This window comes from Centruroides sculpturatus, unplaced genomic scaffold (genome assembly GCF_000671375.1).
Source record: "Centruroides sculpturatus isolate CEXI.00-Female unplaced genomic scaffold, Cexi_2.0 scaffold145, whole genome shotgun sequence".
Lineage (NCBI taxonomy): Eukaryota > Metazoa > Arthropoda > Arachnida > Scorpiones > Buthidae > Centruroides > Centruroides sculpturatus.
Window position 1 is genome coordinate 410,094 of NW_019384293.1, and position 26,000 is coordinate 436,093.

Below are 26,000 nucleotides of genomic sequence, written 5' to 3' on the forward strand. Positions count from 1 at the left end.
CATTATCAAATATTGTTTTATTCAAAGCCGGAGTTTAAACTTAATTTTCGTTATTTCAATCATAACGATGTTGTAATAATTATTAAAAATTAATAATTAATATCTATTGTAAAATATAACAATTGGTATGTGCTGTACTGTGAGCTGGAACATTCAATATGTTAGAAATTATGATGATTAGTGTTTATTTTAAACTATAACAATTAATATCTATTATAAATCATGGTAGTTTGTTTACGTGAAAATAATAATAATAAATTAATTTCATAATTTCCATTGAACAATTTTAATGTGGAAAAATCTCTTGTACAACAATCAGCATTTCCCGCCGAAACATCGTTATACAAACACTTGAAAATTTAACATTATATTTTAAATCTTTTGTACACATCGTTGGGAAGACGATCTTTTGTGGTGCAAGTAGAAAAAAATTCGATATTAAGGAAGAGGTTTACAAGAACATATAAGGCATTTTGATTTGTGTCTTGTTTTTTTACTAGACTACAGGCATTGATAGAATGTCATATAATACAACTTTAACAGTGAGAAAAACCTCCTCCCATATATATAGTAAATAAGTTCTAGAGTACTTTATAAAGATCATTTACAAACATAAAATATTATCCGAAACTCGTATATAAACGAGCTTCCATTTGAGACAGGTAGAAACATCAGAGAAAAACTTTATTAAAAATTTTTTAAATTAATTTCTGAGCAAATTCTGACGTATTATCGTTAACTTTTTAGATAAATGTACACGTGTTTACTTACATAAGATACAGAATCTGCATATATATATATACATTCAACGCATATGATGGCCTCTTTCTATATGTCAAACCGTTATAAATTCTATATAGTAGGCTACGGTTTTGAAGGCACACATCCTGTCTTCCTTTATTTTCAAATATATATTTTATGTTTGTTCTTTGGATGAATAACGTTTGACCGTTTCCTTTGACGAAAGGCACAATATTCATTTATTGGATTCATTTTCCAAGGCACTTCACAAAAAATGATTATTTAACTTATTCTTACTAAACTCAATTCATTAAAATTATACTTCACTGTACATACAACCTCTTAAAACAACTCGTTTACAACATTTTATACAAGTAAAAATACTGATTATGATGATAGGAGGCAAAGAAAAAATAATATAGATAAGATGTAAATGTATACAGACTTTGATATAAGAGGTGTTTTCTTTAATTAATTGATAGAAAGAATGTCTTAAAAGCAGCTATAGCGTACTTATAAAACTAAAATAATGTATAAATTCGGATATGAATGTAAAATAGGTAATACCTTGTCTCTTCTTTGATTTAGGAACCGAGTAATATAAATTTTTAAAAATATAACCTCCATATAAAGTATCAAGTCTTAATTTCCACAAATGTGGAGTGAAATGCAAAAGTATTCAATAGTCAAAATATCCGAGTTCACATGATTTTCTAGTTACCTCGTTGTAGGCTTCATTTACAAACCCATGTTTCAGTATGAAGCTTCGAAACAGAAATCATCTTCACTTCTACACACTGAACGGAAAATTTTCACTCTTTATGTATTTGTAAATAGTTTTTGCTTCCTTCAACGAAGCAGACTTTTCATGTGATGATATTAAAAGTTAGACATCACAATCTACAATTCGTAGCAACAAAGAAATGTCTCGAAGTCTCTAGTCCTTGCAATATAGTTTTGGTTAAATCACGACATTATGTGTCGCGTAGCTGCTAATGCTTCGATAAGTGCAGAAGCAGATTCTGTAGAAGGCTCAGATTTTACTGTAACGTTACTCCCGTACATAGGCATAGATGATGTATTAGGGACGGAAGTATGGTTGGTGTCGTACGAGACATCCGACTGCGAACAGTCTTCTTGATGATAGATCGATGCTTCTCCTTCGCATCCTTGTTGATAAGAATAATGCGATTGGGCGTAACTGTAACCACCGGGATAATTTTGAGACGTCTTCAGATATTGCTCGAATTCATTTCTATCGACATCAGCTACATATTCTGAGTCCGTATACGACTGCTCATTGGAATAGTATGGTTGAAATTCGGACGGATGATAGTAAGAAGGAGGCCGATAGGCTGAAATCCCGTTTTGTAAGGCACACGATGGTCTATCTGAACAATTCGGTGATTTTGATTGGTGATAATAAGATTGTTGATTTATATAACCACAACCTGGTGTGTAACCACATGTGCCTGATGTAATTAAAGCTCTCAAAGTCGGTAAATTACTCGAAAGTCCTTGAGGACCCACAACTTGAGTCATACGATGCCGGAAGGGAGGACGGATGTTCTTTAAGAAGGTAGAAGATTCGCTAAATTTGGACATCAATTGGCTGACTGGATTCTCCACTGTAGGGCCGTGAGATAGATCAACAGCTTCTTTATTTCCACTGGCAAACTGGAAACCTTCTTGTTCACAAGGCTCTATAGGGGACATTTCTGGTGTAGGGAGAGACCTTATTAACGGATCAGCAGAAACAGGAGCAGATGGTGCTTCGGATTGCGCTGCGTATGAAGGTTGGTAAGAACTTTCGTTTCTTCTTGGATGAACAGCTTCAGAGCAAGGACTCCCATGAGGTGAAGATTCGGGTGTTTGGATTCCACAAAATTCAGAAGAATTCGGCATAAGATTGCCAGAATAGTTCATACCAATCTCTCCGGGAAAAGCATATTCTGCTCCTAAACCAGAAGAATATGATAATGATGATTGAGGAGATGATGGGGAATTTCCAGCAAGTTTTCGACTTCCACGTTTAGATGTTTTCCTCCGTCTCGGTCTGTATTTGTAGTTGGGATAATCTTGCATATGTTGCACTCTTAATCTCTCAGCTTCTTCAACATAAGGACGTCTTTCTTGGGGGGTTAAACTCCTCCACTTCTTACCTAAAATCAGAAACGTGAAAATTATCAAGTGATCACAGTTATACTAATGTTAAAATATAAAATATATATACTAAAACTAGATGAGATATCTATCATCCGAGCTTGAAAACATGTTTTTAATTACTCATAGAAGCATAAATATCTTAATTCTTATCTCGTATGAGATATGAACATTTACAGAACTGTCAACAATTTGTTAATAACGCATATACTTGACGTTTTATCACGATAGATCATCTTTCACGAACTTTTTCCTACATTAAATGAATCTAGTCTGAGATTGAAGTCTTCTTTAACTACGAATATATCATAATATTTATTTAACAATGCGTTTACAAGATAAACCAACATATATTTAAGTCTTCTCTAAAAGCAATAAATGTTCATGTTTTTCTAAAATTCTCTCAAATTAAAACATATTGTTTAATATATTAAACATCTCTACTAGACTTAAAAATAATGTTTTCTCAGTTAAGTAATAATATTATATAATTAATTTTTATTAGATTGACCTAAATCGATTGCAACATCCACTCTCTCTCTTTCTCTCCTGATAAATTAGTCACACTGTCTACCTAAATTTAATATTAAAATTGATCGTATTTACGAAATTTTCATAATTTTAGATTTATATTTATATGTCCTGTTATTATATAATTTTTAATGAGAAATTAATGATATAGGCCTAGTCAATTTTAAAATTTATTTTAGGTTCATTGCTACAGAGTTTTAAACGGAACAATAACATAATGAATGACAAAAGACAAATTTTTGCTTGTTGAGACTCCACCTCGCAAGAAAATAAATATGCGTGAAAAACGTGAATCACGATGAAAAGATGTAAAGGAAACATCCATGAATATTTCACACATGTGAGATTGAAGTTAGAACACTCCCCTCTTATTCCGATTTTGTAATTTTATACATTAAATTATGAAAATCTTTCTTCTAATATAAGATTATAATTTCTGTCGAGCAAAATTTAAGCTTTATATAAGGCATTTAATGTGTTATAATTTAACACTACAAAATCTTTTTTGTATGATGTTACATTTAAATAACTTCGACCTTAGAAAAAATATCCAATTTTTAATTGAATACTAAAATTGTTTCAGCTGATGCAACTACAATTGTTTTATTTGCAAAGTATATTTAGAGCTAAAAAATTCAAAAACTTCTTTCTCAAGTCAAAGATATTTCAGAGAAAATACATTTTAAAGCCTCTAATAAAGATAAAAGTATTAAAATTGTGTATTTTAAAAGCTAGAAAAATATATTATAAAAATATTATTTAGAAGAAAACGTTCTAAGAATATATTTTTTACAGGAAAGTTGATGAATAAACTATTAAAATTATACTTTTAAAGTCTATAATTGATGCCGTGCCTACTAAATGTGTATATATATAGGCCTATATATATTTAATGCCCAGACTGAAGACACACCTCTAAAAATAAACTTTTAAAGGTTCAGTTGGATGTTGCTTATATTACGCAAAAGAAATTAAAATTTGAAATTCTGGCAAGAAAAGAAGCATCATTTTTAAATTTAGTAAACCGTGAAACATTTTACTATTTAAAAAACTTTCATCTTCAAGGCACCCCATGGCCTAATTTTGACTGTAGGCCGAATATTATCGAAGTGCTTTATATAGGATGTACCGTAGAACTCATTTGATCGATGGTTAAGGGTTAGAAAAGACAGAGCCGCCGTAATTATGTCCTGGGCGGCTACCGTACGTGCTATGAGTGACGAATATTGTAGTCCAGATATTTCTTAGGTCGGTAGCTGTCGGCCGGACATCGAACCCAGTTTGTAGAACATCCAATGTAAAAATGCCGACTACAAACTTTGGGATAATCTCTAGCTCGAGGCTGAAACATCTGCATTTTTGTGATTCGTATCGAAGGGGGAGAGGAAAGGTTTTGTGCTTTATTTTTATCATTAGTTTCTATCTTCTTTATGGTACGTTTCTGATTAGTAGGCTATCCACGCAAAGGATGAACTTTCATATTGTGAACAACTCGTTAACTATTGGTTCTAAACGGTGATAAATAGACCTTTCATCGATAAGCTCTGTATAAATTTATTATAAAATTAGTCCGATGAAAAATAAGATCGCTAACAAAAAAATAAGTTTTAAAAATTTATGAAAATAAGAGTGTCATTTAATGGTAAACATTTACCATAAATTATCATTTTCTAAGCTTAATTAACGCGATACGCTACAGAAAATTAAACTTTTTAATTATTTTCGAAAATACACAAATTATTCAATATTTAGAGAATTTTTTATTATTATTTTATTAATTTAAAATATTAAAATAAATTAGTAATAATTTTTCCTATTAGTAAAATATATTTAGAATAATTAATTAATTTTAAACAATTCAAATTATAAAGCAATAATTATAGAAAGTATCACGAATTGTATTAAAAGTATGCATTTTTATATTTAGAAATCTTAATTAAAGCTATAAAGTTTGTTAAATTAATATATGAAATTTAAATACATTAATTTTTCGATTAAATCTGTTGTTTAAATATTTTTTAAAAAATGATTTTGTTTTTTTGCTATTTTAATGATATTTTATTATAGAGTTTCTGTTTAAATAATTAATCCCACTTAAATGACATCATATCTTTATAAGTATTAATATAAATGCACCATTTAAGGGAAGTTGTTGGTTAACTTCTCCATCAGAATTTTAAACATCTTTACCTTGGAATATATTCATAATGTGGAAGTTTTAACTATAAATCTGTCAAGTGCTAATTGCACACATGAGTTAGTTTTATTGCAGTCCTTAAAGGCAAAAGATTCTTAGTTGTCTCTGTTCTCAGAACGAGCAATATGGCAAAAAGAGGACACGCTTTTCTTCCATATTCCGTCACGGTCAGCTTGACTAGTAGGCCTACAAAATGACTCATAGTGCTCGGATAATTTAACGTTTGCAGGTGTTCCTTTCAACGCTCACACCCACCTACGAACAGTTCGTGGTGCTCTATAGTGGGTGTTCCCCAATTTCGACCATTATATGCCAATAATTATCCATGCATTTTTCCTCTTTAGCCTTAAACTATTCCATTAATTTTCAATTAAAATGAAATTATTAATACTATTTAGATTGCTAAATTATTGCTACTTCCTCCCCTATTAATTTCAAACTTTGTAAGTAAAGAAGTTCATTATCCATAATAGACAACAAGGTAACGGTTTCATAATTTTATTCATTATCTGTAGAGCATGCTTTTCTCCGACATTCGAGTCACGTGGGATGGGAAAATGCGTAACACGAGTAGCTCTAACGTGATCTATCGGTGTGCAGAAACGTCACGAACCGCTAAAACTTTGCACTTTCCTGTATGTGGGGTCTGTTATAACCTACGTCTTCATTAAGCCACGTTCTTCGATACGGCTCCAAGCTTAAAAATAATCGAATTTTCTTTATCCTTATAGGTATTTTTTTAACTGAAGGATATCCTTCACTTTAGTCACAACCTATATAACAAGAATATAGAAGGACGACAGTCCTAATTCCCAAAGAACTGGTTAGATATTCGGAACACAAAAGTAGGGTGTTTGCGATGGAAAAAAGAAGAGAAGGACACCTATCCGCCTACTATTTACACCCCACCTTTATTTTTGTAACTTTATAAACCTTCATCAAAATATCTGATAGTTTCATAAATATTGAATATTTACCTTCTTCAATAAACTATAGGACGACGCCCCGAAAGTCCTTCTTCCTTCAGAGTTCGACTAAAGTCAGTCACGATTAAAGGGCGGAGCCTGTGGATTTCGAAATTCGTGACCAAACTTTTGTACGTGTCGGATTTTACTATTCCTTCCATGATATTTCTGTTTGGTAGAAAACGCCCAGATAAACATGCTCACGATAAACTTTTTTCTTATTTTTTTTAATTTTTTGCTAATTTCAATAGAGTTATTTTGCTTGTATCAGTTCAGAATCTTTCTTATTAACTCTGATAAGAATGTTTGATACTTAATCGCTCAATGAATAATAATAATTGACGTGTTATTTACTTCTCATTATAAAGGATTATCAGAAGATCTTACCTTTGTCTTCCCACTTTTTTTTTTCTTCTTAAATATAAATAAAATTACATGCTCAATTTTATATATTTTAAAGTTGTTTTTAAGAGGGATAAACATCTTATTGTTTCTTACAAAAATTTTACTTTTATGACTTAATTAAGTAAAATTAGACTAATTTAAAGAAAGAATATTTAGGTTAATAGTTGTATACTTGTATAATTGTTTTCTTTTGTGTGGGATCGATATCAAATAAGCCTTTTAAGTTTCTAGTGATTTGCTAGATGCAAGTTATATATGCTTACATACAAGAATATAAAGAATTACGTGTTCTTATATATGATATCTCATATATAAAACACAATTCTTTCTGTAGTAACACAGTTTTTCTGTGTTATTAGAAAATGATACCATTCTTATTATATATTTAGATCTATTAACTACTCAATCCTCGCTATATGTTCATCCGACACAATAGAAACTGCAGTAAAGAACTTACAGCCTAATAAAAGCTAGCTATATATAGTGAAATCTTTCTATTTACTACCATAATTAGAACAGCAGGCCCACTTATAACAATATACAGTGTGGTAGTTATGTTATATATATATAGAAAATTATTTTGTAAAGCCGATTTTAAAACCTAAGAAATTGTAAAAACATATTGATTTACAATATAAAAGCATGTTATGTATAGTAACTTTACACGATAAAATTATAAATTTATACATACATAGACGAAGACATTTAATAAGTCTACATTGTATGGTTAAAATATGCATAATATTTATTGAAAAACACCTAAGTTATAAATATACGTACTATTCTATGGATATTTGTGTTTGTTAACTATTAAATACCTCTTATACTACTTCATATTTAGTCAGTTCGTAAGAATTCTCAGAAAATAGATTGCGTGCATTGGTAGACTGTAATATGAGAATAAGTATTTTCTTATCACTAAATTTGAGTTATATTAAATTTTACACAATGTTTTCAATATTTTGTAATAGTACAAATAATTAAGTAAATAGTTGTGTATTATAATCTATATTTTTATATAATAAAGGAGAGACTTATTAAATATCTTATAAGTAATTGAAAAATGAGTATTATATAGTTTCTGTAGCATGTAGCACCGCAACAAAGTATTAAATTTGATCATTATCGGATTAATTAAATTCCGTACAGATTCTAACAAACAAATCCCTAAAAATAAGCAGGTTAGATGATAGCGATTACTTAAAATGATAGGACGGGAGGAAGAAATATCTTTCAAGATGATTTCGGCAAACGTTTTCAGAAGAGCAGAAAATTTAGCGACAAGTCTAGATGGGTTTTTAATTCGTCGGTTCTTACTAAGTACAGGACCGTAGAGGGTCACACTTGAGAAAAGAACCAGGGGAAAAAATTCCAAGACAGTCATGTGAGGGGGAGGGAAGCTATTTCAAACGCCGACAGAGCAAAGCGGTTTCTTTTTCGCAGAAACCAATTACGAATCACACACACACATACACACAGAAAAAAGAGAGAGGAACTCTTACTAAAACTTCACTAAACTGTCCCCCTAAAGGAGGATAAAGGGGGCCACTACACGTTCCCATTGCTGTATGTAGCCGAAATCGTTTCCATGCCGTTCATTAGAGGACAGTGGTCCGAAATTAGTCTGGCAAATGTCCAAGTTGCGTGAGTGTATTCAACGCCTCTTTCCTCCTACCTGTATTCCGCTAAAGAAAAGTCGAATAGGCTCTTTTTCGAATTACTCCAACCACAAAAATTCTCCCCAATAATATATTACCTACAAACAAATTACTAGACTCTACTAACTATAACTGAATTCTCTTATTTGCTGAAAAAAAAGTGCATGTAAACTCTCCTACGCTGTTTTTATCGTTAATGGGACGTAAAAAAGTAATTTTGGTATATAAATTATCGAGTGTTTCGAGTATTTTATCGCAGTATAATTATTAATATACGAAACTTTCATTGTCTATTCTTTACACTAATTAATTTAAGAATGTTTTTGTTGGTTTAATAGCAAAGAAAAATTTATAAATAATACAAAAAAAAAACTTCTTTTCAATTAAGATAAGAACTCCTAATAAGAAAATTTGAATATAATTCTAAATAATTAAGAATTATTCATAAAAAAATGACATTCTGAATGGAAATGTTATATTAATAACAATAAGTATCTAAATTTAAGTAATGAATAGGTTCATGGTGTTTTAATTTCCATGAAAAATGCGACTAATTTAAAAGAAGAAACAAAAGGAATAATTAAATACAGAAAAATTAATGATACAGATATAAATACGACTGAAAAAAGTAGATATGTAACGAAGATTTCTTGTCATAAAAAATTTACTAAGCCAATTTTTTAAATAATTTATTAATTCTGCTGTGTTTTAAAAGCGTTATTTTTAATTTTGATTAAGTTTTATAAGGGAGAATTAAAATATGGCAACTGATTATACATAATTTAAAATAATAAAAAGTTTTGACGTTTTCAGCTATAAGTAACATCTAATAATTCACGCTCTTTACAATAGAGTAAAATATTAATAAATGCTAGACTTTTTTCTATTAACTTTTCAATTTTTACAAATAATTTATATCAAACATTACTTTTTGTAATTGGTAATCATTATACTACGAAAATTTACATGCAGAAACTTTTAATTTTTGTTTCCTACTTTCTTAAAGACCTATGTAGCGTATATCTTATAAAAGGTATACAGTATATGTAATGTCGTTTATATAAAAATAACTTATTGTAATAATTTAGATGAAAAAAACAATAAAATTTAAAAAAATTACTTATATTTTACTGTTTGTTAGCATCATTTCCTTTATTTTATTCGAATTTATGTATATTAATGAAAGTGATTAAAGTAGGAGGAGATACAGTACATTAGAAATGTAACTTTTCTGATGGATTAGGGCTCATTGCCACTACAATGATTACAAGTAACCGAAAAACCGGATATCGTCTATCGTAAGACCACAACTTAAACACTATTCTTGTCTAAAAACAGCGACGAAAATAACTTTCTGATAAGGAGACGTCAGCAACACACAGATCATCATCTCCTTAAAGCATAAAATTATAATTACAGTCTTTCATCTACCATAATTAACTATAAATTGGACGTAATTTTGAGGGAATAAACTCGATAATTTAGCAAATTTTCTTTTATATTTAATTTCTGTCTTACAAAATACCCGAAAAAATCACTTTAAAATCCATCATTTAAAATAATTAACTAAGTTTATCTTATGAGTTATCTAGGGGGGATGTCTGACCACAAGTTCCGCTCCGCAGGATTTATTTTAGCTACAGAAACGTGAACGGTGCGATTTTCTGGGGGAAACAGCGTTGAACTACCACCTTTCACAGGATGGCCCCCTGCAAACCCCGCCAGCGACAACCGCAACTACTATCCAATTTGGGATGAGAAAGAGGAAGATTTATAGCTTTAATGTTCATAATATACACAACATGTAAAATATTATTTACACGTCGGCCCAGATGTGATTTTCCCAAAATATATGCTTTTTAGATGTTAAAATGGGCTTTATGGACCCAATTTAATTATTGAAAGTTGGAAAGTTATAGGCCTATATGCAAATTGGAGCTTACCAAAATAACTTTTGCTAGCTTTATAATAAATGTCACATATTATATAACGTGGTTAAATTTTATTGTTATGGTAATTTACTGAAAATTTCATAAAAGACATGACTTGAAATATGTTCAACACGGTTTATTAGTTTCTAGATGCGTGCGTATCGGAGTGATTAGCAATTTGTATGTTTAAAAAAAAATGAATAAATAATAAATAAGTAGATTTTTATGTAAAATATTCGTTAATTACATCATTTAATGTATTATGAGATGTAAAACGATCTAAAATCGAAAACGGAAGTTACGTGTTTTGAATATCTCAAATAACTTAAGTATTAAACTAAGAGAATTTTACGCGTTTTTAGTACATTATTTATCTAAATTTATCTTGTTTTATGATTTATTCTATATAAAATACATTTAATGCTCTCTGTAATTTCAAAATTTTGAACTTAATCACATCTAAATAAGGCAATTTAGACATATTTTTTTAAAAAACAAAAATTCGTTTGTACACACTTATAAATATATAATTCAATTTTCCTACCTATAAACGAGGTGAATAACATTAAAACAAAACAAAAATCGAAAGATAACGGTACTTATTGTTATCATCATAGCATTAACGTCACCACATCAAAGCTGAATAGCAAGCTACAAGAACACTTCCGCATTGGATAATAACAAAAGATGATGTCGAAAACGTATTCAATAATGGACTCTTCAATAATAATTACTATAATCTACAAAAATCATAACCGAAATGGTAGATCTAAATACGAGTAGAACGGGAATAAAGATTTACTCTTTGAAGAGGCACCAGGTAGGAGAAGGTTATAACCCCTACCTGAAACCCTTCCCCTCGATTTTTTTGATGACCTTTTCTATGACCTATCTTCATTATTTTCCTTAGCATCGAAGAGAATAGATCGTGCCCTGAGTCCTGTCTGCGTGACATCAGAAGCACGAAGTGTACGCATGACGAATGAGATAAACAACCTGACAACTTGTTTGTCGACATTTCCGCTAATTAAATTGCTGACAAAAATAGATCTTTTTGGCGTTGACAACTTTCCTATAAAGGCAAATCTACGATCAAATATTTTGAATTCCCTATAGTCTAGACGAGTAATAAGATCTAACGATCTGACATAACTATTGAATGTAAATACACTACTTAATCGATAAATTATAATTTAACTCGAATGTTTTGGTTAATTTTCTAACTATAAATTGATTTCTGTCTGCTTTGTATGTATCAAAACATTAATCACAGTCTATTGCCTTACGGGTTTTTTATGCCACTTTTGTCGAAAATGTGATTAAATTATGTAAATTGATTTAGGCCTATATTTTAAAANCAATGAATGCAACATATAGATAGAAGTGTTCTATAAATTGGCAAACCTAGAGTTTAAGATTTTAATTTATATTTATTAACCATGATTCAGTTAAATATATTCAGTATATAAAAATTGAATGAAATTTCGAAATTAATTTCACACCATGCAATTTACATTCCTCAACTTTAATCCTTAAATTTGAAAAAAGTCTTTTTCAACAGCAAATTTTTATAAAAGATATAATTAAAAATATATTAAAACTTATATATTTTTTAAATAAAATAATGCAAAAATGAATTTAAAATATATTATTGTTCTTGTCACGTTAAAAGCAAATAGCTACTAGAATCGCTTGAGCATTTTCTTAATATTTCCGTTTAATAAATTAAATAATGGTCAGTCAACTCAAACTGTCTGGTACGATACTAAAACTGTTAGGAAAAAATTTAAATCATTTACATAAAATATACACACAAATAACTTAAATTAACAATATAATCAATATTCATTGTATAAGTAACGACCATTGAGTCGCAAGTGCAAATCATGTTGTAATCTGATAATTTACTTGGGTTGATGTCATTTGAGCTACACACACCAGTCGAGTCAGTTATTTTTGATTCTTAAGATGCATTTTTGTAAGCCCTTCCCAAACCCTTCTACTCCATTAATATCCGGATCACGAAGTCGGCCATGCTGCAAGCTATCTACTGATTTATGAAGACTTGACAAAGATTGTTGATCGTACAGACTTGTTGCTTGGATAAATGTTGCTTAACAAAACTATAGATTTTATAAGAAAAAAATTACTTAAATTCTCCTATTACAAGCTTCATTTATGAATAATTTAATTCGTCATCATTAACACGAAACTACATTTTTCAAATCATTTCGCTTGTTACAACACAAATAACGACTTTCTTAACGATTGAACGTGAACTTTATACAATAATTTTTATTTAAAATTATTATCCACACTTTATTATAAGATATATATATAAATCTACATTATACGAGATTTTATTTTTAAAGTAGTTTCATACGTGCATTGCACGCAACATACTGAAAATTTGTTAATATATTAAATATGCAAAGGCATATGCATAAAATTTTATTTATAAGGTCACATTCTGTACATATTTCAAACTAAATATCATTATTAAATAGTGTTATACATAAATCGAATCTTACGTAAGGAAATTTTATAGTATTCTCCTCCCTCCTATAGAAGAAATAGAGAAAAACCCCTTTCGGGTACATTCTACAAAGCAAAACGATGGGACTAGGCCAAGGACTCTTCAGAAACTTATTTTCCCTGAGGAAGTAAATGGGGGGATGGTTAATTCGATTCGTGGTTGGTTACCAAGGCGTGGTTGACATGTTGATGATGGTTCTGCTCTGGTATCGGGAACAGTGCGATGATTATATTAATGCTAAATAACTAGAAACGTTGAGTAGACGTTAAGCAACTTAGAATTATGATTCAAGCAATTAATTCAATTAAAAAAATATAGTTTTTGATAAATTAAATCATTCGAATCTTAATAAGGATTAGCAACTTTAAAGAAATACGAAGTTTTTCGACGAACTACGGGGAGTAGAAAAAGGTTATTAAACTATGAAGCGGAAAAAATGTAAAAGGTCCCCCTAAGCATAGATCAAGGGGCAAGCGAGTGGCACGTGGAACAAATCCCACACTGCAGGAACACTCATGACATGACGTCATTGGCCACCGTTTCCCATGGAGTCATGCTGAGTGCTACCGGTCCTTCTGTTGTCAGATAAGATGCAATTTTGTTAGAATATAAGGCCTTTGACTTCGGTATTAAACGCGTTTTTACAATTCGTGATAATTTTAAGAATATGTTAAAATGAAAAATTCGAGCTGCTTTTGTTGCTACAGATTTTTATAGAATGGCGATCTTTCAAGTAAAATTCATGTTGCTACTTAAAGCAAATGCGATATTGAATAACAAATAAATCTGTGTTTTTGTTTTATTGTTAATTTAATTTTTAGTTAAAAATTCTAATCTACCTAAATATGCCTGTAGCTATAAAATATTGGTTTGTTCTAAGATAATTCCTAAATGCTACAGCAGCTTTATAAACTTTGAAGGATAGACGGATTAGGCTAAATTAAATACATTACAGATGCTACAATAACGAATTTTTCTTTAAACTTTAACTAAAACTTGTTTATACTCTCTACTCTTAAAAATTTATACTCATTTCAAGTATAAATTTTATAAAAATGGACCAATCGACTAATTCAAAAGCTGGACATACTCAACTTTAATAAGAGAAACTGTAATTGGCCAAAGAGCCATAATGTGCTGGTATCTCGCTGGTAACAAAATCAATCAATCAAAAGATGAATATGATAAGTTATAAAACAAATTATACGTATGCAAACCTCATCGATTTTAATCTTGCATATATCTTACCTCTGTATTAGAATTATCATCAATTTTTGCTATTTTCAGCTGCAGAAAATTAAATGTCTCTTGCATTTACAGGATTATACTCTGCTCTAGTATAATACTCAATAAAAAAAGAGTTTGATTCGACATTCAAAGAATAAATATCTTTCATGTCTAACAGTAGGCCTATGAAGAAAAGAACATTTTGAATATATAAAATTTCGACAAAATCCTAGTAAAGTCTTCGGATGCTAGAGCATGAGATACTCTTAAAATTCGTATCAACTGTAAAGTATAGGTTGGATTTTTTCATCTTACTCTGCCGCTTTCAAGTATAGATAATGTCAGAACTGATAGATCGCGATGACGGAAATTATCCATTCGTATAAGTAGATAATGAAAGAAAATAGAGTACAAGGTGGTATTATTGATTTTAAAGAGTTTTCGGCATCATCCACGCATGATCACAGGTGGAACAGAAGTAGGAGCGTGGGAAAGACAGCACCTGTCGATGGACAAGATCGCTTGGAATGCGGTCGTGTCCGTCCTCAGAATAAGAAGACTGATATACTGCTAGTCAGTAGATGCTAAGGACTACCGTCCTTGTGCAGTCCACTGAATACTTGATTGTTAGTGAAGGACAGGTGGGGTGGAATTCATAAGATCCATTAAGGGATGCGTTCGCTTTCTAACTGACATGCAACTGAATTGATTTTAATGACTTTCGATTTATACAACTAACTACATATTTTATCTACTTTAGAAACTTGTCTCTTTAGTTTTAAGGACAGATAGGCATAAACAAAGAAAGGCTTATGATGTTCGGTGCTAATGAAAGGGAAGAAAGCATCTATTTTGATAGGAAGGTGAGAAGATGAATCGAATACTACGAAGGATTACTAGCCAAAAAATGATTGTTAATAGGTTTTCGAATTATTATAATATCTTAATTCGAGTTTTAAAACTTATTTTAATATTTATACATGTAAAATCAATAAATATTTTAAAATTTTTAANGTTCATCCGACACAATAGAAACTGCAGTAAAGAACTTACAGCCTAATAAAAGCTAGCTATATATAGTGAAATCTTTCTATTTACTACCATAATTAGAACAGCATATATTTTTTACAGGAAAGTTGATGAATAAACTATTAAAATTATACTTTTAAAGTCTATAATTGATGCCGTGCCTACTAAATGTGTATATATATAGGCCTATATATATTTAATGCCCAGACTGAAGACACACCTCTAAAAATAAACTTTTAAAGGTTCAGTTGGATGTTGCTTATATTACGCAAAAGAAATTAAAATTTGAAATTCTGGCAAGAAAAGAAGCATCATTTTTAAATTTAGTAAACCGTGAAACATTTTACTATTTAAAAAACTTTCATCTTCAAGGCACCCCATGGCCTAATTTTGACTGTAGGCCGAATATTATCGAAGTGCTTTATATAGGATGTACCGTAGAACTCATTTGATCGATGGTTAAGGGTTAGAAAAGACAGAGCCGCCGTAATTATGTCCTGGGCGGCTACCGTACGTGCTATGAGTGACGAATATTGTAGTCCAGATATTTCTTAGGTCGGTAGCTGTCGGCCGGACATCGAACCCAGTTTGTAGAACATCCAATGTAAAAATGCCGACTACAAACTTTGGGATAATCTCTAGCTCGAGGCTGAAACATCTGCATTTTTGTGATTCGTATCGAAGGGGGAGAGGAAAGGTTTTGTGCTTTATTTTTATCATTAGTTTCTATCTTCTTTATGGTACGTTTCTGATTAGTAGGCTATCCACGCAAAGGATGAACTTTCATATTGTGAACAACTCGTTAACTATTGGTTCTAAACGGTGATAAATAGACCTTTCATCGATAAGCTCTGTATAAATTTATTATAAAATTAGTCCGATGAAAAATAAGATCGCTAACAAAAAAATAAGTTTTAAAAATTTATGAAAATAAGAGTGTCATTTAATGGTAAACATTTACCATAAATTATCATTTTCTAAGCTTAATTAACGCGATACGCTACAGAAAATTAAACTTTTTAATTATTTTCGAAAATACACAAATTATTCAATATTTAGAGAATTTTTTATTATTATTTTATTAATTTAAAATATTAAAATAAATTAGTAATAATTTTTCCTATTAGTAAAATATATTTAGAATAATTAATTAATTTTAAACAATTCAAATTATAAAGCAATAATTATAGAAAGTATCACGAATTGTATTAAAAGTATGCATTTTTATATTTAGAAATCTTAATTAAAGCTATAAAGTTTGTTAAATTAATATATGAAATTTAAATACATTAATTTTTCGATTAAATCTGTTGTTTAAATATTTTTTAAAAAATGATTTTGTTTTTTTGCTATTTTAATGATATTTTATTATAGAGTTTCTGTTTAAATAATTAATCCCACTTAAATGACATCATATCTTTATAAGTATTAATATAAATGCACCATTTAAGGGAAGTTGTTGGTTAACTTCTCCATCAGAATTTTAAACATCTTTACCTTGGAATATATTCATAATGTGGAAGTTTTAACTATAAATCTGTCAAGTGCTAATTGCACACATGAGTTAGTTTTATTGCAGTCCTTAAAGGCAAAAGATTCTTAGTTGTCTCTGTTCTCAGAACGAGCAATATGGCAAAAAGAGGACACGCTTTTCTTCCATATTCCGTCACGGTCAGCTTGACTAGTAGGCCTACAAAATGACTCATAGTGCTCGGATAATTTAACGTTTGCAGGTGTTCCTTTCAACGCTCACACCCACCTACGAACAGTTCGTGGTGCTCTATAGTGGGTGTTCCCCAATTTCGACCATTATATGCCAATAATTATCCATGCATTTTTCCTCTTTAGCCTTAAACTATTCCATTAATTTTCAATTAAAATGAAATTATTAATACTATTTAGATTGCTAAATTATTGCTACTTCCTCCCCTATTAATTTCAAACTTTGTAAGTAAAGAAGTTCATTATCCATAATAGACAACAAGGTAACGGTTTCATAATTTTATTCATTATCTGTAGAGCATGCTTTTCTCCGACATTCGAGTCACGTGGGATGGGAAAATGCGTAACACGAGTAGCTCTAACGTGATCTATCGGTGTGCAGAAACGTCACGAACCGCTAAAACTTTGCACTTTCCTGTATGTGGGGTCTGTTATAACCTACGTCTTCATTAAGCCACGTTCTTCGATACGGCTCCAAGCTTAAAAATAATCGAATTTTCTTTATCCTTATAGGTATTTTTTTAACTGAAGGATATCCTTCACTTTAGTCACAACCTATATAACAAGAATATAGAAGGACGACAGTCCTAATTCCCAAAGAACTGGTTAGATATTCGGAACACAAAAGTAGGGTGTTTGCGATGGAAAAAAGAAGAGAAGGACACCTATCCGCCTACTATTTACACCCCACCTTTATTTTTGTAACTTTATAAACCTTCATCAAAATATCTGATAGTTTCATAAATATTGAATATTTACCTTCTTCAATAAACTATAGGACGACGCCCCGAAAGTCCTTCTTCCTTCAGAGTTCGACTAAAGTCAGTCACGATTAAAGGGCGGAGCCTGTGGATTTCGAAATTCGTGACCAAACTTTTGTACGTGTCGGATTTTACTATTCCTTCCATGATATTTCTGTTTGGTAGAAAACGCCCAGATAAACATGCTCACGATAAACTTTTTTCTTATTTTTTTTAATTTTTTGCTAATTTCAATAGAGTTATTTTGCTTGTATCAGTTCAGAATCTTTCTTATTAACTCTGATAAGAATGTTTGATACTTAATCGCTCAATGAATAATAATAATTGACGTGTTATTTACTTCTCATTATAAAGGATTATCAGAAGATCTTACCTTTGTCTTCCCACTTTTTTTTTTCTTCTTAAATATAAATAAAATTACATGCTCAATTTTATATATTTTAAAGTTGTTTTTAAGAGGGATAAACATCTTATTGTTTCTTACAAAAATTTTACTTTTATGACTTAATTAAGTAAAATTAGACTAATTTAAAGAAAGAATATTTAGGTTAATAGTTGTATACTTGTATAATTGTTTTCTTTTGTGTGGGATCGATATCAAATAAGCCTTTTAAGTTTCTAGTGATTTGCTAGATGCAAGTTATATATGCTTACATACAAGAATATAAAGAATTACGTGTTCTTATATATGATATCTCATATATAAAACACAATTCTTTCTGTAGTAACACAGTTTTTCTGTGTTATTAGAAAATGATACCATTCTTATTATATATTTAGATCTATTAACTACTCAATCCTCGCTATATGTTCATCCGACACAATAGAAACTGCAGTAAAGAACTTACAGCCTAATAAAAGCTAGCTATATATAGTGAAATCTTTCTATTTACTACCATAATTAGAACAGCAGGCCCACTTATAACAATATACAGTGTGGTAGTTATGTTATATATATATAGAAAATTATTTTGTAAAGCCGATTTTAAAACCTAAGAAATTGTAAAAACATATTGATTTACAATATAAAAGCATGTTATGTATAGTAACTTTACACGATAAAATTATAAATTTATACATACATAGACGAAGACATTTAATAAGTCTACATTGTATGGTTAAAATATGCATAATATTTATTGAAAAACACCTAAGTTATAAATATACGTACTATTCTATGGATATTTGTGTTTGTTAACTATTAAATACCTCTTATACTACTTCATATTTAGTCAGTTCGTAAGAATTCTCAGAAAATAGATTGCGTGCATTGGTAGACTGTAATATGAGAATAAGTATTTTCTTATCACTAAATTTGAGTTATATTAAATTTTACACAATGTTTTCAATATTTTGTAATAGTACAAATAATTAAGTAAATAGTTGTGTATTATAATCTATATTTTTATATAATAAAGGAGAGACTTATTAAATATCTTATAAGTAATTGAAAAATGAGTATTATATAGTTTCTGTAGCATGTAGCACCGCAACAAAGTATTAAATTTGATCATTATCGGATTAATTAAATTCCGTACAGATTCTAACAAACAAATCCCTAAAAATAAGCAGGTTAGATGATAGCGATTACTTAAAATGATAGGACGGGAGGAAGAAATATCTTTCAAGATGATTTCGGCAAACGTTTTCAGAAGAGCAGAAAATTTAGCGACAAGTCTAGATGGGTTTTTAATTCGTCGGTTCTTACTAAGTACAGGACCGTAGAGGGTCACACTTGAGAAAAGAACCAGGGGAAAAAATTCCAAGACAGTCATGTGAGGGGGAGGGAAGCTATTTCAAACGCCGACAGAGCAAAGCGGTTTCTTTTTCGCAGAAACCAATTACGAATCACACACACACATACACACAGAAAAAAGAGAGAGGAACTCTTACTAAAACTTCACTAAACTGTCCCCCTAAAGGAGGATAAAGGGGGCCACTACACGTTCCCATTGCTGTATGTAGCCGAAATCGTTTCCATGCCGTTCATTAGAGGACAGTGGTCCGAAATTAGTCTGGCAAATGTCCAAGTTGCGTGAGTGTATTCAACGCCTCTTTCCTCCTACCTGTATTCCGCTAAAGAAAAGTCGAATAGGCTCTTTTTCGAATTACTCCAACCACAAAAATTCTCCCCAATAATATATTACCTACAAACAAATTACTAGACTCTACTAACTATAACTGAATTCTCTTATTTGCTGAAAAAAAAGTGCATGTAAACTCTCCTACGCTGTTTTTATCGTTAATGGGACGTAAAAAAGTAATTTTGGTATATAAATTATCGAGTGTTTCGAGTATTTTATCGCAGTATAATTATTAATATACGAAACTTTCATTGTCTATTCTTTACACTAATTAATTTAAGAATGTTTTTGTTGGTTTAATAGCAAAGAAAAATTTATAAATAATACAAAAAAAAAACTTCTTTTCAATTAAGATAAGAACTCCTAATAAGAAAATTTGAATATAATTCTAAATAATTAAGAATTATTCATAAAAAAATGACATTCTGAATGGAAATGTTATATTAATAACAATAAGTATCTAAATTTAAGTAATGAATAGGTTCATGGTGTTTTAATTTCCATGAAAAATGCGACTAATTTAAAAGAAGAAACAAAAGGAATAATTAAATACAGAAAAATTAATGATACAGATATAAATACGACTGAAAAAAGTAGATATGTAACGAAGATTTCTTGTCATAAAAAATTTACTAAGCCAATTTTTTAAATAATTTATTAATTCTGCTGTGTTTTAAAAGCGTTATTTTTAATTTTGATTAAGTTTTATAAGGGAGAATTAAAATATGGCAACTGATTATACATAATTTAAAATAATAAAAAGTTTTGACGTTTTCAGCTATAAGTAACATCTAATAATTCACGCTCTTTACAATAGAGTAAAATATTAATAAATGCTAGACTTTTTTCTATTAACTTTTCAATTTTTACAAATAATTTATATCAAACATTACTTTTTGTAATTGGTAATCATTATACTACGAAAATTTACATGCAGAAACTTTTAATTTTTGTTTCCTACTTTCTTAAAGACCTATGTAGCGTATATCTTATAAAAGGTATACAGTATATGTAATGTCGTTTATATAAAAATAACTTATTGTAATAATTTAGATGAAAAAAACAATAAAATTTAAAAAAATTACTTATATTTTACTGTTTGTTAGCATCATTTCCTTTATTTTATTCGAATTTATGTATATTAATGAAAGTGATTAAAGTAGGAGGAGATACAGTACATTAGAAATGTAACTTTTCTGATGGATTAGGGCTCATTGCCACTACAATGATTACAAGTAACCGAAAAACCGGATATCGTCTATCGTAAGACCACAACTTAAACACTATTCTTGTCTAAAAACAGCGACGAAAATAACTTTCTGATAAGGAGACGTCAGCAACACACAGATCATCATCTCCTTAAAGCATAAAATTATAATTACAGTCTTTCATCTACCATAATTAACTATAAATTGGACGTAATTTTGAGGGAATAAACTCGATAATTTAGCAAATTTTCTTTTATATTTAATTTCTGTCTTACAAAATACCCGAAAAAATCACTTTAAAATCCATCATTTAAAATAATTAACTAAGTTTATCTTATGAGTTATCTAGGGGGGATGTCTGACCACAAGTTCCGCTCCGCAGGATTTATTTTAGCTACAGAAACGTGAACGGTGCGATTTTCTGGGGGAAACAGCGTTGAACTACCACCTTTCACAGGATGGCCCCCTGCAAACCCCGCCAGCGACAACCGCAACTACTATCCAATTTGGGATGAGAAAGAGGAAGATTTATAGCTTTAATGTTCATAATATACACAACATGTAAAATATTATTTACACGTCGGCCCAGATGTGATTTTCCCAAAATATATGCTTTTTAGATGTTAAAATGGGCTTTATGGACCCAATTTAATTATTGAAAGTTGGAAAGTTATAGGCCTATATGCAAATTGGAGCTTACCAAAATAACTTTTGCTAGCTTTATAATAAATGTCACATATTATATAACGTGGTTAAATTTTATTGTTATGGTAATTTACTGAAAATTTCATAAAAGACATGACTTGAAATATGTTCAACACGGTTTATTAGTTTCTAGATGCGTGCGTATCGGAGTGATTAGCAATTTGTATGTTTAAAAAAAAATGAATAAATAATAAATAAGTAGATTTTTATGTAAAATATTCGTTAATTACATCATTTAATGTATTATGAGATGTAAAACGATCTAAAATCGAAAACGGAAGTTACGTGTTTTGAATATCTCAAATAACTTAAGTATTAAACTAAGAGAATTTTACGCGTTTTTAGTACATTATTTATCTAAATTTATCTTGTTTTATGATTTATTCTATATAAAATACATTTAATGCTCTCTGTAATTTCAAAATTTTGAACTTAATCACATCTAAATAAGGCAATTTAGACATATTTTTTTAAAAAACAAAAATTCGTTTGTACACACTTATAAATATATAATTCAATTTTCCTACCTATAAACGAGGTGAATAACATTAAAACAAAACAAAAATCGAAAGATAACGGTACTTATTGTTATCATCATAGCATTAACGTCACCACATCAAAGCTGAATAGCAAGCTACAAGAACACTTCCGCATTGGATAATAACAAAAGATGATGTCGAAAACGTATTCAATAATGGACTCTTCAATAATAATTACTATAATCTACAAAAATCATAACCGAAATGGTAGATCTAAATACGAGTAGAACGGGAATAAAGATTTACTCTTTGAAGAGGCACCAGGTAGGAGAAGGTTATAACCCCTACCTGAAACCCTTCCCCTCGATTTTTTTGATGACCTTTTCTATGACCTATCTTCATTATTTTCCTTAGCATCGAAGAGAATAGATCGTGCCCTGAGTCCTGTCTGCGTGACATCAGAAGCACGAAGTGTACGCATGACGAATGAGATAAACAACCTGACAACTTGTTTGTCGACATTTCCGCTAATTAAATTGCTGACAAAAATAGATCTTTTTGGCGTTGACAACTTTCCTATAAAGGCAAATCTACGATCAAATATTTTGAATTCCCTATAGTCTAGACGAGTAATAAGATCTAACGATCTGACATAACTATTGAATGTAAATACACTACTTAATCGATAAATTATAATTTAACTCGAATGTTTTGGTTAATTTTCTAACTATAAATTGATTTCTGTCTGCTTTGTATGTATCAAAACATTAATCACAGTCTATTGCCTTACGGGTTTTTTATGCCACTTTTGTCGAAAATGTGATTAAATTATGTAAATTGATTTAGGCCTATATTTTAAAAAATAAACAAATGATCTCAGCATTTTATAAAATAAACACAAATTAAGTTAAAGTTATTATAGTATACGATAAGATGTCCTAGAAATGCCGTTTATTGCTTGCAGAACTTGTCGCTAAAAGTTGTATAAAATAGAAACCGCACATAAAATCTTTTAAAAGTGCAGAATACTAAACAATAAATTCAATTTTTATTATAGTATAAACTTATATAAAAGTTATATATGACAAATTACTACCATACAGTTCCAATAATCTAAATCGTTACTTTCTAAGAAATTATATAAACGAAGAGACAGACAGACAAAGAAGGAAAAATTCGACTGCCTGACGTTATTATTTTTCAAGAAAATTCACCTTTTATATTCAGGGAAAAGTTAATCCCTTTCAGATCCCTATTCTGCTATACCCTAATATTATACCAATAGGGACCCGAAAGAAGACACGTCTATCACAATACCTAAAAATCTTAATTTTCTAGGCTTTAGTATTGAAGAAATGCTGCAGACAGACTTCAGACAAACTGATAAACGAGATAAAGCAAATTTTGTAGGCTATTTACTAACATTATCAGAGATATTCACAAATTACTTCATGCATAACAGTTTCATTTTATTGCATTATTTGAAATTTTAAAAATTTGCTCATCGTTATAATTTATATTAACTTAGCTTTAAAATACTCATATGTTTTCTAATATTTTTATTAATAACCTCTAATACGATAACATTAATATAATCTAATTGTATTCAATAATGCAAAAAAAAAGTATTAAAAATAAGAATTTGCTTCATATTTTAATTGCTTTTCAAGAAAGCATTTTCGGCATTATATTCTTACAATTCTAATTAAATAAACTATTTTTTCAATAAAACTTGATTTTAATTTATATTTATTAACCATGATTCAGTTAAATATATTCAGTATATAAAAATTGAATGAAATTTCGAAATTAATTTCACACCATGCAATTTACATTCCTCAACTTTAATCCTTAAATTTGAAAAAAGTCTTTTTCAACAGCAAATTTTTATAAAAGATATAATTAAAAATATATTAAAACTTATATATTTTTTAAATAAAATAATGCAAAAATGAATTTAAAATATATTATTGTTCTTGTCACGTTAAAAGCAAATAGCTACTAGAATCGCTTGAGCATTTTCTTAATATTTCCGTTTAATAAATTAAATAATGGTCAGTCAACTCAAACTGTCTGGTACGATACTAAAACTGTTAGGAAAAAATTTAAATCATTTACATAAAATATACACACAAATAACTTAAATTAACAATATAATCAATATTCATTGTATAAGTAACGACCATTGAGTCGCAAGTGCAAATCATGTTGTAATCTGATAATTTACTTGGGTTGATGTCATTTGAGCTACACACACCAGTCGAGTCAGTTATTTTTGATTCTTAAGATGCATTTTTGTAAGCCCTTCCCAAACCCTTCTACTCCATTAATATCCGGATCACGAAGTCGGCCATGCTGCAAGCTATCTACTGATTTATGAAGACTTGACAAAGATTGTTGATCGTACAGACTTGTTGCTTGGATAAATGTTGCTTAACAAAACTATAGATTTTATAAGAAAAAAATTACTTAAATTCTCCTATTACAAGCTTCATTTATGAATAATTTAATTCGTCATCATTAACACGAAACTACATTTTTCAAATCATTTCGCTTGTTACAACACAAATAATGACTTTCTTAACGATTGAACGTGAACTTTATACAATAATTTTTATTTAAAATTATTATCCACACTTTATTATAAGATATATATATAAATCTACATTATACGAGATTTTATTTTTAAAGTAGTTTCATACGTGCATTGCACGCAACATACTGAAAATTTGTTAATATATTAAATATGCAAAGGCATATGCATAAAATTTTATTTATAAGGTCACATTCTGTACATATTTCAAACTAAATATCATTATTAAATAGTGTTATACATAAATCGAATCTTACGTAAGGAAATTTTATAGTATTCTCCTCCCTCCTATAGAAGAAATAGAGAAAAACCCCTTTCGGGTACATTCTACAAAGCAAAACGATGGGACTAGGCCAAGGACTCTTCAGAAACTTATTTTCCCTGAGGAAGTAAATGGGGGGATGGTTAATTCGATTCGTGGTTGGTTACCAAGGCGTGGTTGACATGTTGATGATGGTTCTGCTCTGGTATCGGGAACAGTGCGATGATTATATTAATGCTAAATAACTAGAAACGTTGAGTAGACGTTAAGCAACTTAGAATTATGATTCAAGCAATTAATTCAATTAAAAAAATATAGTTTTTGATAAATTAAATCATTCGAATCTTAATAAGGATTAGCAACTTTAAAGAAATACGAAGTTTTTCGACGAACTACGGGGAGTAGAAAAAGGTTATTAAACTATGAAGCGGAAAAAATGTAAAAGGTCCCCCTAAGCATAGATCAAGGGGCAAGCGAGTGGCACGTGGAACAAATCCCACACTGCAGGAACACTCATGACATGACGTCATTGGCCACCGTTTCCCATGGAGTCATGCTGAGTGCTACCGGTCCTTCTGTTGTCAGATAAGATGCAATTTTGTTAGAATATAAGGCCTTTGACTTCGGTATTAAACGCGTTTTTACAATTCGTGATAATTTTAAGAATATGTTAAAATGAAAAATTCGAGCTGCTTTTGTTGCTACAGATTTTTATAGAATGGCGATCTTTCAAGTAAAATTCATGTTGCTACTTAAAGCAAATGCGATATTGAATAACAAATAAATCTGTGTTTTTGTTTTAT

At 29.8% G+C, this 26,000-nt stretch overlaps 1 protein-coding gene across 1 annotated transcript in view; it reads right to left on the bottom strand.

The window, feature by feature from the left end:
- Positions 1–270: 270 nt before the first annotated feature.
- LOC111618493 (transcription factor Sox-7-like) overlaps positions 271–26,000 on the bottom strand; it is a 45,081-nt gene continuing 19,351 nt past the window's right edge. Inside the window, exon 2 of the mRNA XM_023360067.1 lies at positions 271–2,903. Coding sequence (XP_023215835.1) covers positions 1,708–2,903 — 1,196 coding nt within the window. The 3' untranslated portion in view covers positions 271–1,707. The remainder of the gene's footprint in view (positions 2,904–26,000) is intronic.